The sequence below is a fragment of the Aethalodelphis obliquidens genome, unplaced genomic scaffold (assembly GCF_003676395.1).
Source record: "Aethalodelphis obliquidens isolate GAN/ISIS:26980383/991018 unplaced genomic scaffold, ASM367639v1 scaffold73, whole genome shotgun sequence".
Taxonomy (NCBI): domain Eukaryota; kingdom Metazoa; phylum Chordata; class Mammalia; order Artiodactyla; family Delphinidae; genus Aethalodelphis; species Aethalodelphis obliquidens.
The window spans coordinates 5,277,754-5,292,876 of NW_020838017.1; the positions used below are offsets into that span (position 1 = coordinate 5,277,754).

A 15,123-nucleotide genomic window follows, 5' to 3' on the forward strand; every position below is an offset into this window, starting at 1 on the left:
ATATAGTTGAACTATATAGTAAAAATTCAGTTATTTGAATCTAATCAAACTTCACAATGGTTTGAGTTAGTTTAAAGTTTTTACCTTTGTAATCACTGCATTTGCTAAGCAAATAATGTAAACAAGCTCATAGGGACTGGTCAATTTAAACTGCTTCCAAGCATTTGAAACCACTGTGATATTATCGTATTATATAGACATAAATGAATATGCTTATAAAATTTAAAAATACGCAAGCAAATGGGAGAGTTTGTTAACTTGACTCATTTCTTAAAGGACTTGAAAATATTAAATGTAAAAATATAAAAACATAAAAAAGAATGAATCCACATGTGAAATTAAAGAGAAAAATCATAAAATTCTACTTTCACTCCATTTATTATACTAGTTGAATGGCTAAGAACACAGATTTGCCTAGACTTGTGATAATGGAATCCTGAATATATCTACTGCTTTCATTGACATTTCCTGGCCAAAGCTAACTCTGGGAAGGATGGAATAACCACCAAATAGTTTTCTGCTCTAGGATTCTAAGTGCTAGGGGAATTACTGTGGCTGGTTCAGTCCAAGGCTGGACAGCCTCCATGAAGTAGGTCAAATTCCTAGCATTCTAGCCCCATCAAATAGTTTCCAGGAAAGATAGCTCAATGCTGCCTTCTCCTATGCCACCGGCAAAGTCTCAATGGCCAAGTGCCTAATTTAGTCCAGGAAAAGTTATTCCTTTTTAGTTTGTTCTGGACGAGACGGAATACAGTATCGTGGAAAACGCAGGTAGAAGGCACTCCTCTAGAGGACCAGGGGTTAGGTTCTGGTCTCAGAACTGTTACTGCCCAGCTGTGTGGTTTTGGGAAAATCAATTCATCTCCTATCCTTGGTTTTTGTCATCTAGGAAAAGAAGTAATTTTAGTCTCAATGACTCCTTTAGGTCCTAACACTCTCATTTTATGTGTTTTGACAGAGATGGATCCCATGTCACATTTACCGCGTAGTACTGCAGTCTCGAGCTCTTTTACATTAAAAAGGTACCAACATATGGAATAAAGAGAAAAGGCAACAGAAATGTGATCTTTTTCAACTGCCCCCAAAATCTGAACAGAAAAATATTAACCAGAAAGACTTCTACGTATGTAATTGACAAAGATTTTTTCTTACACCTATAGCTTCCAATTATAATTGTAGCTATCCTTTAGCTTTTGGTTTCTCTGTCACATACGAAAGACATTTCTCAAAGCTTGTTTAAGTGATTCCATTGTTTATACAATGCCCTCCCCACTTATGAAACCCGTTCTCTGATGATTCCACTCAGCCTCCCTAAAATTACACTGACTTCAAGAAGTGAAGATTTGAAGAGAACACAGTCTCCTCTGTTTTATGAAGCCTATAACATCAGTGTATTTCAGTCTTTTAAACGTAAGCTCTTAATAAAAATGTTAATATATATAATTATATGTTAAGCTTAAATATATAAATAACTCATTCTAACAAAATTACTTTAAAGCTAACTTGCTAATGCATGTTCTAGAATTATAGGAGACCAAAAGATACAACCCTCATTGACCTAGGGAGGGGGTTGATGCTTCTGCTGTTTTGTTTTAGTATTCCCCAGAGTAAAACTTCTCTACGCTTTCTCCCACTGCCAATGCAGGATTATGTTTATTTTCTTCTGTCATATACAGAGGAGTCAACTTCTACACTGGGCGGCTATTAGAAAGAAATGAGGTGAAGTTGATGCAACATGAGTATGTCATATGTTAAGCATAAAAAGCAAGTTACAAGACAGTATGTCTGGTGTGCTTTTTCTAGATGTTTCACTTTAGTGTCTTCAAGAAGTAATATTTTAATCATGGGACTAGCAAAGCCTGAACAGAGTTTGGCTTTAACATGTTCAGAAAAACCAAATTAAAGATTTCTTCCCCCTAATCCCAGCAAATGTGTGGGAGGTGACTGATTATGAGGACTTCATAAATAGGCCAAATGCTTGCAAATATGCTAGATAACAGTAAGTAATGTGGATTGCCCATGTGGAATTTTCAAAGTGATTCATACTTTTTTTTCATGGCCCCTATTGAGCTTAAGGTTGATTTGTGGATAATTTAGGATTTAGACAAGGACTTATTTTCTTCCCTAATGTTTCCAGAGTCTTAGAAAAACTATACTAGAACAGATTTGGCAGATTTTCTTCTCTTCTTTCATCTGATCTACAAGAAAAGTACAAGCAGCAGGATTAAGAAGTTTTGGATACCTAAGCCAACTTCCCTACATCTCTGGTTTGGTGTCCTGACACTTTGGAAATGGGTGATAAGTTTGATAAATGGTTTTCAATAGATATTTCCTTTCCTTTCTTTCTCTTCAGAACTGCCAACCAAGGAGCCTCAAGTTATTTGGACCACATTCAAAGGACTGTGTATTGAAAATGGCTTCCTAGTTCTCTGCACTCAATTATTCCAACATCAAGAAAGATCTCTCTAAAGGCAGAGTAATGGAGACAAGCAGCAGACTGCAAGAAGCAGTCCGTAGGACCTCCCATACGTCAGGTCGGTGCTTCAAAAGGCCTTTGTGGGGGAAATCAGGATTTATTCATAGTATTCAACTGTGCTGTAACAGGGGAGAATTACATTTTTCACTTCCAGTAAGAGTTGCTTCCTCTAGTTAAAAATACAGCCTTAGAAAAAACCAGCCTGATTTTTTGTATGTCAGTCAAGTTAAAAACCTATTTCAGAAGTTTTTGCTTGGTTTGCATTATGTCATATACATCCATGCCAGGCTATAACACTGAATTCTTAGTCATTGATTGATAATGAAAAACTGGTTTTCACTTAAAAACTGTTAAGGCTGAGAAGGGAGCCTTTTAATTCTTTCACTCTCTTTCGTCTTTATCTTACCTCATACTTCATTACAGCCTCTGGGGTTTCAGTTGAACATTTCATTGGATATGAACTATTCTCTCACCAAGGTAGAATCTTTGTTCACACATAGAACACTTCTCCAAGGAAAGCAGTATACAAATGCCAAGAATTCTCGGGTAAAATTACAACTGCCACATGTCAAACACAGGCCTAGACAGAATACTCACTACCATGCAACGTGAGTTTTTCCTTTAGGTGGTTGTTTTTATAAGTTTTCAAATGTGCAAAGAAACATACAGAGCCATTTAGTTACCAAGCATGCTGAATTTTCCAAACCACAAGAAAGGTTCTAATAATACAGCGTTGCCCCATACTGATCTGGCTTCGGGATACCTTTATAATCAAACGCCGGCGAATAACTCGGGTAGTGACTCTCCGTTCTTCCTCTGAGCTTGAATCACTCTCACTGCCTTTCAAGTCCTGAGTAAATGCATTTTTAGTAGAATTTTACCATCACATTTAAAATAAGAGACATTCTGAGAAGGGAAATCAAGAAAGAATTTTTTACTTGCTGGTTCCCCGCACTTAAGGAAAATCATGATGTATATTTGCGGAAATCTTAAAAAAAATTTAAGTGGAAGAAAGTTTTGAGCAGAATTCTAAATGAAATTACTCTGTATTTATATGTATATATGTGTATATAAATATGTATAAATTATACATAAATAATATATATAATTACCTTGATCTTTACCAGCATATGTATATGCATATATATACTTATGTGTATATATAAATGCAATGCATATGTAAATGCATAAGTATATATATGCAGGTAAAGATCAAGACAATAAAATTGTAAATTATTAAAAATAACAATGGTGGAGACTTTGGCATCAGAAACTACATACATGCTACTAATTATTAGTTTGGGGAAATAATATAGATTTAAAGCTAGTTTAAAAATAAATATTATACATTTGACACGAATGTATAACCTTACAGTTACAGGCCATCTTTCACTTGATCTACAGAAAGAGGCACAGTATTTCTGACTTATATGATATTTTGGTCAGATTTGACAACTTTATCAAAAGCTATTTTGAACTTTATGAAAAGTATACAGTTTATATCAGCATAATTTGCCAGGAGATTTTTATCAGCATAATTCATACCTAATACATAATTGGAACTCAGTAGGAGTTTATTCAAATGAGGAATGTAGAAGATTTGAAAGCCTGAGGTCTTATTTTAAAGAACTGATATGAAATTAGAATAGAAACAACATTGCACAGACAAGAATATAGTACAGGTAAGAATACAGTAATTACACAAAGTATTACTTTTTAGGAAATAAGGATAGGAATAAGGAAAAACTACCAAGTGATAAACAGTTCATAAGTCAAAGGGAAAATTATCTTCAGCTTCTACTTAAATATCATGGTCAAGAGTATACACTGAATAATTTTATTTCTAAATTTTAGTGGTGGAGTTCTGAAAACAATTCTAGTATTTTATTTTCTAAGTGTACTAGTTACCCCAAATCTGACAGTCCCAGAGATAGAAACTGTAGTTAATATCCATTGGAAAAATCAATGGCAGAATTGATAAAAATAGCAAAAAAAAAAGGTAAAATTGTTACAGGAGGTGTAAGTGTTAGCAAAAATTATTAATGAAATGTTAGTCAAATAGATAATAAAGTAGGCCATTCTTCACCAAAGGTAAACTTACCAAATATTTTTAAATGTTATAGTAATATCAACCTTAACTTTGTAGGAAATTTCATCTGAACAAAATGCCTTACTGAATAATATGGTATCAAAAGGAAATAGTTTTCAAGTTTCTTACTCCTTGCAAAGATACTGGCTACTAAATTCCCCATTACTTTAAAATTTTTTTAGAAAAGGACCATAAATTCAGGACACTTAGAATGACCTAAATATTGTGAAAGGAGGCCCTACAATGGCTCAGAAAAGCAGAAAAAAGTAAGACGAATTCAGATTGCAAAAGAACTACTAATCAGCATTTAGCAATTAATAGATTAGATGAGGCAGAAGAGAAAATTCAATCTGAATTATCCATACCCAGAATCTTAGACTGGGGAAAGTTTTTCACTTGAAACATTTAAAAGCAGAAGAACATATGTTAATGCAAACACTGACAACAAACCTAGATGTCAATTATAATCCTATCAAGAATCATCTGAGACCAGCCCCTCACATAAAGAAAAAGTGGCCATTTGGCTAATGTTTGTTTCCATTTTCTCCATGGAGTCTCGCCAGTCTTAAGGTGAAGGGTAGAGAGAAGATGGTAGCAGAATCTCGACCAGGATTCCTTTTAGAGAATTCTCTTTGCAATGGCACAGAGGGTAACTAGGAGACCAAATGGAATTTTCTCAGTACTTCTTGCCATGGGTTGCGGCATGTAAAGAGGTGGAAAGCAGCAGGATTTTTACCTTGTAACAGCAGGCAGTCATCCGTTTAAGAGCTGCACCCGGACTTTTGACCTGATTTTTCAGGGGACAAAAAGGGGGCTGTTTTCTGAGATCATACATCCGACGACCTAGTTGATTACTATTGTACTATGGTCTAGCCACAAAAAATACATCCTGGACATCTTCGAATTTCTTGTGAGGTCAGACTTTTATGTTCCAGAAGCTTTAACTTCACTATGAATTGCTATGCTCCTGAAGCCTTTATGCATTTGAGTAGGACCAGTGACCAATGCGAAAGGCACAAACTCATTTATAAGAAATCTCGAAAACATTTTCTAACAACTAATTATTTTCCATTACTGATGAATTCAGCTGCATTTCCATTCAGGGTTAAGACTTTCTTTTTCAAATCCTCTTTATGCCTTCTCCAAGCTTCCCCAATGGGCAATATGTAGGCACATGTATGCCGTCGAAACGCTTACTTACATATTTCAGAACTTCCCTATCGATTTTTAATAGGTTTTTGCACAATACATTTTCATAGTTAAAACATCACTATGTTACTGCTCCTCCCTATATTTTGCAGGCTCATTTTAAAAGGGAACATCCCACCCAAAGTCATATTGCTTAAACATGCTAGGAGTTAACTAAAAGGCAGAAAGCAATACTCAAAACAGACTTGTCGGGAAGGAAATGAAAGAGAGTCCTGAGGATTTTATTTCCTCTCACTTTCCCTCCTAACAAGCAGGAAAGTGATCCAAAAAATAGCCTGCAGGAGGGAAAAGGAAAGGATATGATTAGTTAATAAGCTGATAATTAGCTCCTGAGGGATTAGGAGTTTACTAAATTTTCCTAAACCTCAAATTAGTCACGGGCTCATTATTTTACAAAAGATTTGTTTCTTTTTTTTTTTCTACCCAAAACACTGTAGAAGAGCTTAAGTAAACTAGATGCTTTAGGGAAAACTTCAAGTACTACTATTCCAAAGATGTATAACTCTCAGTCTATTTCTACTGCATAGTTCATGAAAAGACACAAAAATTGAGAGAGCAAAAAGCAGTCAAAAATATAGGAAACAGAACTGATCTTAATTTTCTTATATCCATCTATGAATCGTAATTTCAATTAAAAATTTTTTAATATCTAAAAATGTTTACCCTCAAAGAATAATGAAATCTATTAGATGGTAGCACAAAAACATATAAGTACAAAAAGCAAGCAAATAATTATATGACAGTAAGGTTTTTTAAATTATTAAAAACAAATATTAAGATAATTATCAACTTAGATATAAAAATAATTAAAATGATACTTTTAATGTTGCATTTCTAAATGCCGTCAACCAACAGTAGTATACCCACCTCATTTTAGGCTTGGGAACTGTGTTTCTTCAATTTTTAAAACACCATTTCAGGCAACAGACCTTATAGGATAGAACTCTTAGATGGGTCAATGCTAGTGACTCTTTAAATTGTGCAAAGGAACCAGAAAGGGTCAGGATAATTATCCTCCATCCTCAAGAAAGAAGACTAGGTTGGGAGTGAGGAAACCTAAATCCCAGACCAAATTAAAACTGGACCTTAAGCTACTTACTTAACATCGCTGTATTCTTTTCCCTCCTGAAAAACGCCTAAGAAGATGTTTATTCCTTTTTGCTACCCAATGAAAGAAGGGATGACAAATAGCATATATTTTACTCATTACTTTCTTTACCCCCATTATTAGTATTACAATTTTCAATCACACATTGATAATCTGGAAGTAGTAACGAACACTGGGCCCAGTGCTACAAGATTATAAAAGAATCGAAGCGTCAGTACTTTCAGCTTAAATGACAGCACAGTGGAAAACTAGATGACGTACCTTTTGCTCAGACCCATTGGATCCCTCTTCTTCATGGAGGTTAAGCCTTGGCTTGCCATCTGCAGGAGTAGTCCTACTCATCTTTTTCATACTGACAGGCACACAGGGTTTAGGCTCTTCTATGACAAACTTGCTGGTTTCTTCTAGAGCTTTCTGATATGCCGCTAGTGATGATGCTGGTTCATCAACACGACCAGAACCTTGTATTTTTGGTTTCAGAGTTTCCTTTGTACTCTGTTTCCCTATATCATTTTGGGATTCTGAAAAGTAAGATTTTGTCTTTGCTTCTGGAGTGACTTCTGCATGGCTTCCATTTGCTTCAAATTTTCCAGGTTCCCCTTTGAGATACGAGGTAATGGAATCTCTACACTGGTCAGGGCTGCAATAGAGAAGATGTGGAAATTTATAATGGTAACATATGGCTGCAAATGGGCTTCAGAAGCTCTAAATTTTCAACAGCCGTGTTTTTAACTACTTTTAAAGACATACAGTAGAAACGCATGAAAAACCTGGTCATCAGATTTCAAACTGTGAGGGCCTGTTATGGGTGTGGGTGTGGGGTGAGGAGATGATACACAGGCTCCAGGCATCCTCTTCACTCCAGCTCCCAAACTAGCTGGCTGGCTATGCTGTCACTGTGTTTCTTTTGTTTTGTTTAATTGTACTGATACAGTTCCTTGGATTCTGTATCTTTTAAAAAGTAATCCTGAGAGGTTCATGGACATACCCAGAGTTCCAGACCCACCAACCTAAAAGAGGAGGAGATCTCAAAATGCTTTTCTAGTGCCAGTGAAAAAACTGATGACAAAGAACAAAATGAATTCCTGTGATGAGAGCTCTGGCATCCTCAAGAACCCTACGTTCCAGTCTTTGGATGTGTTTCCAATCGTGAATCCTACCGTCATGCTTTTCCCACCGTGGAAGAACCGTGAGAACCTTCCTTGGGTTCTCATCTTTCTCCACTCCTGCCCTCTGCTGACTCTCTCTGGTGATAAGGGTATGGATGCTCACCTGCTGCTTCTACTACCTGTGAGGACTGTTTTCCTTTTGACTCTTAAAACTCTTTCTCTTCCATTACTTTCTTTTAAATTGGTCTCTAATTTTTACTAGTTTCAATATAGACTTTTACTTTATTTTATAGTTTGTATATTGGGTTTTTTTTGTATATTGTTTTTATTAGCACCTTTGCTTATTACCTGTAGAATTCCGAAGGCAATGAAACTAGTGCAATGTTTTCTATGTACAATATATGTACTATGTATATGTATGTGCGTATCCTTATAAATCAAATTTTGATTAAACACCTTTATCAAAAAATATTAATAGCACATCCTATTCCAGATGTTTAAGGACAAACAGTCCCAGCATACTGTGAAGACCCTGTACGATAACTATAACTCCTAGCTATATCTAATTTCCTGTTATGCGACTATAAATTATGCGATTCTATCTGAACCTAGACATCAAAATTAGTACTATTTCTTGTCTCCATACTCTATTCTGTAGGCTGAACATAGAATTCACTGATGCTCCCATTCTTCAAAGGGAGTTTTGTGAACTCTTTGCAAATGTTGTCACCTCCCTCTTTGGGAATTTTCATTGAGCAAGAAGCTTATCAGCAATATGAAAATATTAAACATGGTTATAAAATAAGTTGTATGAAAAGAACTGAGGTTTATCACTAGTTACCACTGAAGTAAAATATATTTTATGTGTGCATAAATAAAATAATGCCAGCTATCACTGAGATACTGTTTGTACCAGTCATTGGGTAGGCATGCTACAGGCTTTCTTTTTCAATCTATAAACCTGTTTGAAGAAAGTAGTAGTATTCTTATTTTTAAAGCCAATTACAGTGGCATCCTTAGAGCTTAGAAATTAATCAAGTCGAAAAGTGCAAACCTAATGGTGGTGGGGTTTGAACCAGTGTCTCAAGGACACTAGCTCTTACCCTCCTAGAGGAAGATCACTGTAAAAAGAACCAGATTCATGATTAGGGAATTATTTTGGTTATAAACAAATTTCTATCATGCCCATATTATTTGGGGGTAAAGAATTACATATGCCATATTGCAAATTATATAAAATATTCATGTAGAAAAAAGGAAGGATATATAAAGTGTTAGTTGTTTTTCTTAGTATGATAAGGATAGATGACTTTTTTGCTTCTCTGCATTTTTCTGTGACATTTAAAAACACGTATGTAAAAGAAATTCACCAAAATTTTAGTGGTGGTTATTGCTAGATGATGGCATTGTATTGATTTTTTAAATCTGTATTTTAAAATTTTGTATAATAAGCACATTTATGTTTGAAGTCAGGAAATAATAGAAATGCTTATATTTCTAAACGACAGAATTATATTTATTACATTATTTTAAATGAGCATTAATTTCTGGCTATGTGAAAAGAATACTACTACAGGTAATAAAGTAGAAAAGAGTAACCTTCTAAAGTAAAGAAAATGTATTAATCTTTAGCATGTGTATAACTTTTTGCATTTTACTTCAGCTAATTATCAGTAGTTTTAAGAATTATATTTGAGTTTAATGTAACTTTCCCTCTCCAGATTAGCAGAATGAACTAACCTTTAAAGCATGTATTATCCTGAAATTGGAATGGTAATTTAGAAAAACAGTAATTGCTAAAAAGCATATATTTAAAACAAACTAGTGGAGTTCCCTGGCAGTCCAGTGGTTAGGACTCCATGCTTTCACTGCCAAGGGCCCAGGTTCGATCCCTGGTCTGGGAACTAAGATCCCACAAGCTGTGTGGCGCAGCCAAAAAATAAAGAAAGAAAACAAACTATTAACATGTAACCTGCATTTCACGTTCCTTTTTCTGACCCAGAGCCATACCTGTCATCCAGTCGATCTAGTAACCCACCAGTTATTCTTCGAGCTTGAGCAGGGGACTCTAGGTTTCCACTTGATGTCTCATTCTGCCAACCTGTAATTGAAGACATTTCCAGTTCTGCTTGCTGAACACGTTTAAGAATAGCCTGTACTTTTTCTTCTGTCATCTCCTCAGACTCTACTCCTTCTTCAAGTTGAATATCCTCAAATAGAGATTTGAGTTTTTCTTCCGTCATCTCCTCATCAGGACCAGATTTTCCTTTCTCTTGCTGCTCAGGGCTCACTCCTACTTTTCTAGTCTGTTCCAATGGCTCTGCTGGTTTAACATCTTTTGGGACCCCAGCCATCCTTCCGAGGTATTGAGGATACTCACTCAGACATACATTCTCCAACTGGCTCTCATGTACATCCACTGCTTCAGGTATTTCTGTCAAAGGCATTGAGTCTTCAAGTCTGCTCTCTTCCAAGGACGTGTCTTCTGCAGTTACGACTGGAGGTCCGTCTGCTGAATGCTCTACGTTTCCCTGGGAAGGCACTACCCCATCACTCAGTCTACTGGGGGTTCTAAGGGGAGATTCTATGCTAGAGAGATCACTAAAATAATCATCTTGCTGGAAAGGGGTGGGTGGTGTGTACTGCAACCCTGTGGGAGTTTCCAGTTCCACTTGAAGGGGAGGATAACCTATGGAAGACAGTACATTTGGACTGACTGGAATGAATTAGAGCACATCAAACAAAAACACATGGAATGACTTAAATTATATTAGGTATGAAAATGTGTGATGAATTACAGAATAATGTTGATAAATTTATTGGTGTAGTTCAAGTATATGTAATACAATGAAATAAAAGACTAGTGCAAACTACAATAAAATAGAATACTAGTTAATTAAGATATAAATTGTTTATCGATTTTGGTAATTTTAATACAGTAACTTAAATACACAAGTTTGATCCAATATAAAGTTAGCTGTCATTACGTAAGATACATTTATTGCATGGCCAAATTAATATCTTTCTACTTTTAGCATGCAAAATCCACACTGTGGTGGACTGAATACAGCAAGCCACAAGAAACCAATTTTTATAATTAATTACTTATAACTTATTTTAAGAACCGTACATAAGAGTGATGCTACCCAACTCTTAATTCTTAACTTATTTCACATGAAATTTACAGCAAAGAAAAATGAATTTAATCTTTGGAAAGAAATGACCATTAGATTTTAGAGCAGTAGTACTGGGAAAAAAATCTAAAAAGATGTTAGGAAAAGGATTTAAAAAGCAGATAAAGTAGAAAAGACTCCATGTAAACTCTTCAGGTGTCATAATGTGACAGAGATGAAAGGGTTGTGTACGCATGAAAGTCTTGGTGAACTTGGTGGTAGGGGTCCACTCAGAAGCATGAATCAAATAAAGAGAAAAAAGAAATGATACACAACAGAGACGGGAGGAAGGCCATTCACAGAGAGCTCTCTGAATAGTCATGACAGTGCTATGAGACAGCAGAAGTTTACTAACCAGCCTACACAAAGGGGAAGGAGGGAGAAATTGCCTCGTTTTAAACTTTGCTGCGTGGACTAAGGGAGTTATTTTTCTCCTTCAGCAGAGAGAAAAGTCAACAATGGTCTGGTCATGGTGAGGAAAGGAAGTTTCACAAAAGTTCAACGAAGAGGAGAGACCGGAACAAAAAGGCAACCAGGCACACTTTCTGACTTATTGGTCTAAAAAACTAAAGCCTAATTTTTCCATCAGTCCAAGATAAATATCAACTTAGCTTTGGTTGTAAATTCAAATTACTATAGGTACGTGAACATTTTTCTGTTATGGTCACCCATAAACCAGAATGTTGAAAATTTGTCTAAGACTACATGAGGTTTATAATCTGCACAAGTAAAATTTACTCCATAAACATAAATTTCCCTAAGAATTTTAAAAATAGAGAATATAAAATATTAAGATGTAGCAACAAAAAGCCCTTGTGGATTTATTTAATGATACTCTGATTTTAAAATGTTAAATGAAACTTTCAATTCCATTGAATACTTCCATTCCTTTCTGATCATCTTGTTTGTTAAAACTACTTTTCTTAAAAAAGTTTCCCAGTAAAGAATATTAAAATATTCTATAAACTTGGCAAAAACCCAAAATTTGATATAATAGTGGTCTGTCTTTATCTTGTGCACAGAGAGTTTGGTCATCAATATATGGCCTCACATATAAGACAGGGCCTTGAAGAGAGCATTTTTCCAGGTTCTGTGATATTTATAAGCTTAAAAAGAAACCACTTTTGACATTATTACCCACATGTTTATGTTATGGGGATAACAAGGTACACTTTAAATTTTCTGTTGACTTTAGTAAGCAGAAACTCTCTAAGAATTTGAGATGTTTTGTCACATATGCAGAATTATAAGTTATTGATTATTGGTGGTCTAACTTTGCTGTTTAAAAATAGAAAAAAAATCACCATATTTAAAAAAAATTGAAATAGTAGAAAAATATCCCTAGCTCCTCTTCTTGCCTCCATAGCATCAACATTTTTGTACTCAAAATTCATTATAGGAATAAATTTCCATTTATGAACATCTTGAAAAACATAGTAAGATATTTGTCATACTTTTCTTAATACTTTGTTGAAAAAAGCCCCAATTTACATAATGAAGGAAAAATGACACCATTATCATATAAATTAAGCTAATGTAAAAGAGGAATTATTATATTAGTGACATCTATGCTCATTGAATTAGAAATTATGCTACCTTTTATATACGATGGGTCAAGTAGTGTTTTTCCAAACAAAAAAATGGCAGCATATGAAGTTAAAATAATGCTAAATAACGAAAACACCTGTTTGAGTGATACATTCGTCTCTTTCAGTACATGCTTAAATACTTGTTCTCAAAACAGTAATTAACCATTTTACTTAACAATTTGTATAATAGCCCACAATTTGGTTTTACCTAAATAGGAATAAAAGAGTTCCCTAGTTTTTTAGGTTAATATAAAAATGACAAAAGCAACATATTCTCTAGATATTAAATTTTCTTCCATTTGGTCATATAAAACATTTGAGATACCAACTCTTTCAGTTAACTTATGCCTTTATATACTTCATTATCTGTATTTTATATAAGACATTTATCAAGTTTGTTCTATCAGGGTGTTTGTTGGCAGACGCTGGCAGAGAATATGCCGTGAAAATGAGAAATTAAGTCAAGCAAATCATAATTTAGTTGGTTTTACGTGACTGCCTTGTCCTACTGCACTTTCAAATTTTATCAAATGATTAAGTAAATATGAACACTAAATTCAGTTACCATCCACAGGGTCATGGAAAACACTGTTCTCATCTGCAAAACTTCTGGTGCCTGAAATATTTCCATAATCAAATATTGGTCCTTCTAGCAGAGTCACTATATCTATTCGATTAATTTTTGTCAAGACCGCAGTTAAGGCATCAGCTGAAAGAGGAGGGAAAAAAAAAGGTTGAAAACCCAGTTAAATGATTTTCTTCTAAGTCATCACAATACCCACACAAAGGCATGGCTCTCTTGACCCTCCTAGCGTCTTAGTCCCGCCTCACTGCACCTCTGCAACATTCACTACCCAGAGGGCTCAGAAAGCTCGCTGCTCCAGGGAAGATACGTTAGGGTCTTAAGAATCATTTTGTGAAGCCGTGTGTGATGACAGCCACATTCGTTCCGTCTCTGTAAGGCGCAGAGCAGATAGGCCTCAAGACAGCGAGACTCCCGTTAGTTATAAGGGGATCTAATAAACACATTCCTCTCCTGTTAGACTGTCAAAATATATATATATGTCACCCTTATATTTGATGCTTAGCATTAATGACTTACTAAGGTCAGGCCGACCCAGGCAAACCCCCAGTAACTGATTCCACATCGTTATGGGTTGGCATTTGTCACAGTATAGCACCACTCCCCTACCACCACCTAAACCACACAAAACCCAGGAGTACTGGGGAGTGCTCTGCCATCACAGACCAGGCTGGATAAAATGGTTTGATCTTATCCTTTTCTCTATTATCTCCCTGCACATCCATTTCTGGCCATAGCAGTAACTTCACATTGTTTCCCACTACCGCCCCATGACTGAACAGCTAGAATTATATTTTCATTTTTGATGGTCACAGAGAAAAATGCAAAAAATGCAAATATAGACAAAATGCCCAAAAGCCCCTACTACTTGCTTCCTAAAAAGCTTCCTAAAGACAGAAGTTTAGAATATTAGCACAAAATTAAACAAGTATAACTTCAAAAGGCTTGCCATTACTTTATCATCACTGTGATTTTATTAACAGTAGGCTTATCTGAAATATTAGACATATGCAATTTTGCAAGTTAAAGTAATATAATTTCAGCATACTTGTAGCATTTTTTCCGTCTCTGGTAACCCATTTTTTTAATAACATGAAGCTTTGAGAAATTAAAGAATTTGGATTTTCCACACGTATTTGATTGATTTCATCCACTGAAAAATTCAGTTCCCTTGCCAGTTCTGTAGAAAAGAAAAGGAGTTACTAAGATTTCATATTGTAATTTTATCACATATATTTCATAAAAGTAATGCTCAACTGCCCCCCCCATAAAAGGGAAAGGATTTTATAGTAAAACCCAGGTACAGCCTTGGGCATTAATCTTTATATACTTGATTTCACAGGAAAATACTGATAATATACAAGCTGTGACTTATCTCTCCTAAGATAATTCCTTGGTTATAATCAGATTCCCTTTGGAGATTATTTTATAAAGATTCTTGCTCTGTTCAAAGAGGATGTTGCTAGGTTCTTTTAACTCAGCCAAATTATTGTCTGCAATTTGAGCAAACTTCATACAAGATAGGTAGGGATATACAATTCATAAACATGGCACAAGAGGAGCTGGTAGAGTTTTCTCTCGGCAACCTCCATGAAGTAGATCTTTTACTCACATAATACTCTATTCTATATGCCTTCAAGTTTCATCAGAGCCACTTGGGAGGTTAAATGATGACTCCAAGCCAGATCATTGTCTATGAGATGCTGTCACTTGTGTAAAAAATAAAAGGGAGATAAGCTTTCTGTCCAGCTAAGTGTTATATAACCACACACTCAATCTTGTAAATG

At 35.2% G+C, this 15,123-nt stretch overlaps 1 protein-coding gene across 20 annotated transcripts in view; it reads right to left on the bottom strand.

Moving 5' to 3' along the window:
- The window catches only part of ANK3 (ankyrin 3), a 681,638-nt gene that overhangs the window by 20,370 nt on the left and 646,145 nt on the right, over positions 1-15,123 (bottom strand). For 8 of the 20 annotated variants that reach the window (XM_027091782.1, XM_027091778.1, XM_027091780.1 and 5 more), the window contains exons 37-42: positions 14,385-14,516; positions 13,319-13,462; positions 10,002-10,680; positions 7,144-7,522; positions 5,302-5,352; positions 3,240-3,326 (exon numbers count right to left, since the gene is read on the bottom strand). In XM_027091782.1, coding sequence (XP_026947583.1) covers positions 3,240-3,326; positions 5,302-5,352; positions 7,144-7,522; positions 10,002-10,680; positions 13,319-13,462; positions 14,385-14,516 — 1,472 coding nt within the window. The remainder of the gene's footprint in view (positions 1-3,239; positions 3,327-5,301; positions 5,353-7,143; positions 7,523-10,001; positions 10,681-13,318; positions 13,463-14,384; positions 14,517-15,123) is intronic. The other 12 variants (XM_027091795.1, XM_027091789.1, XM_027091787.1 and 9 more) reach the window with 4 other exon arrangements.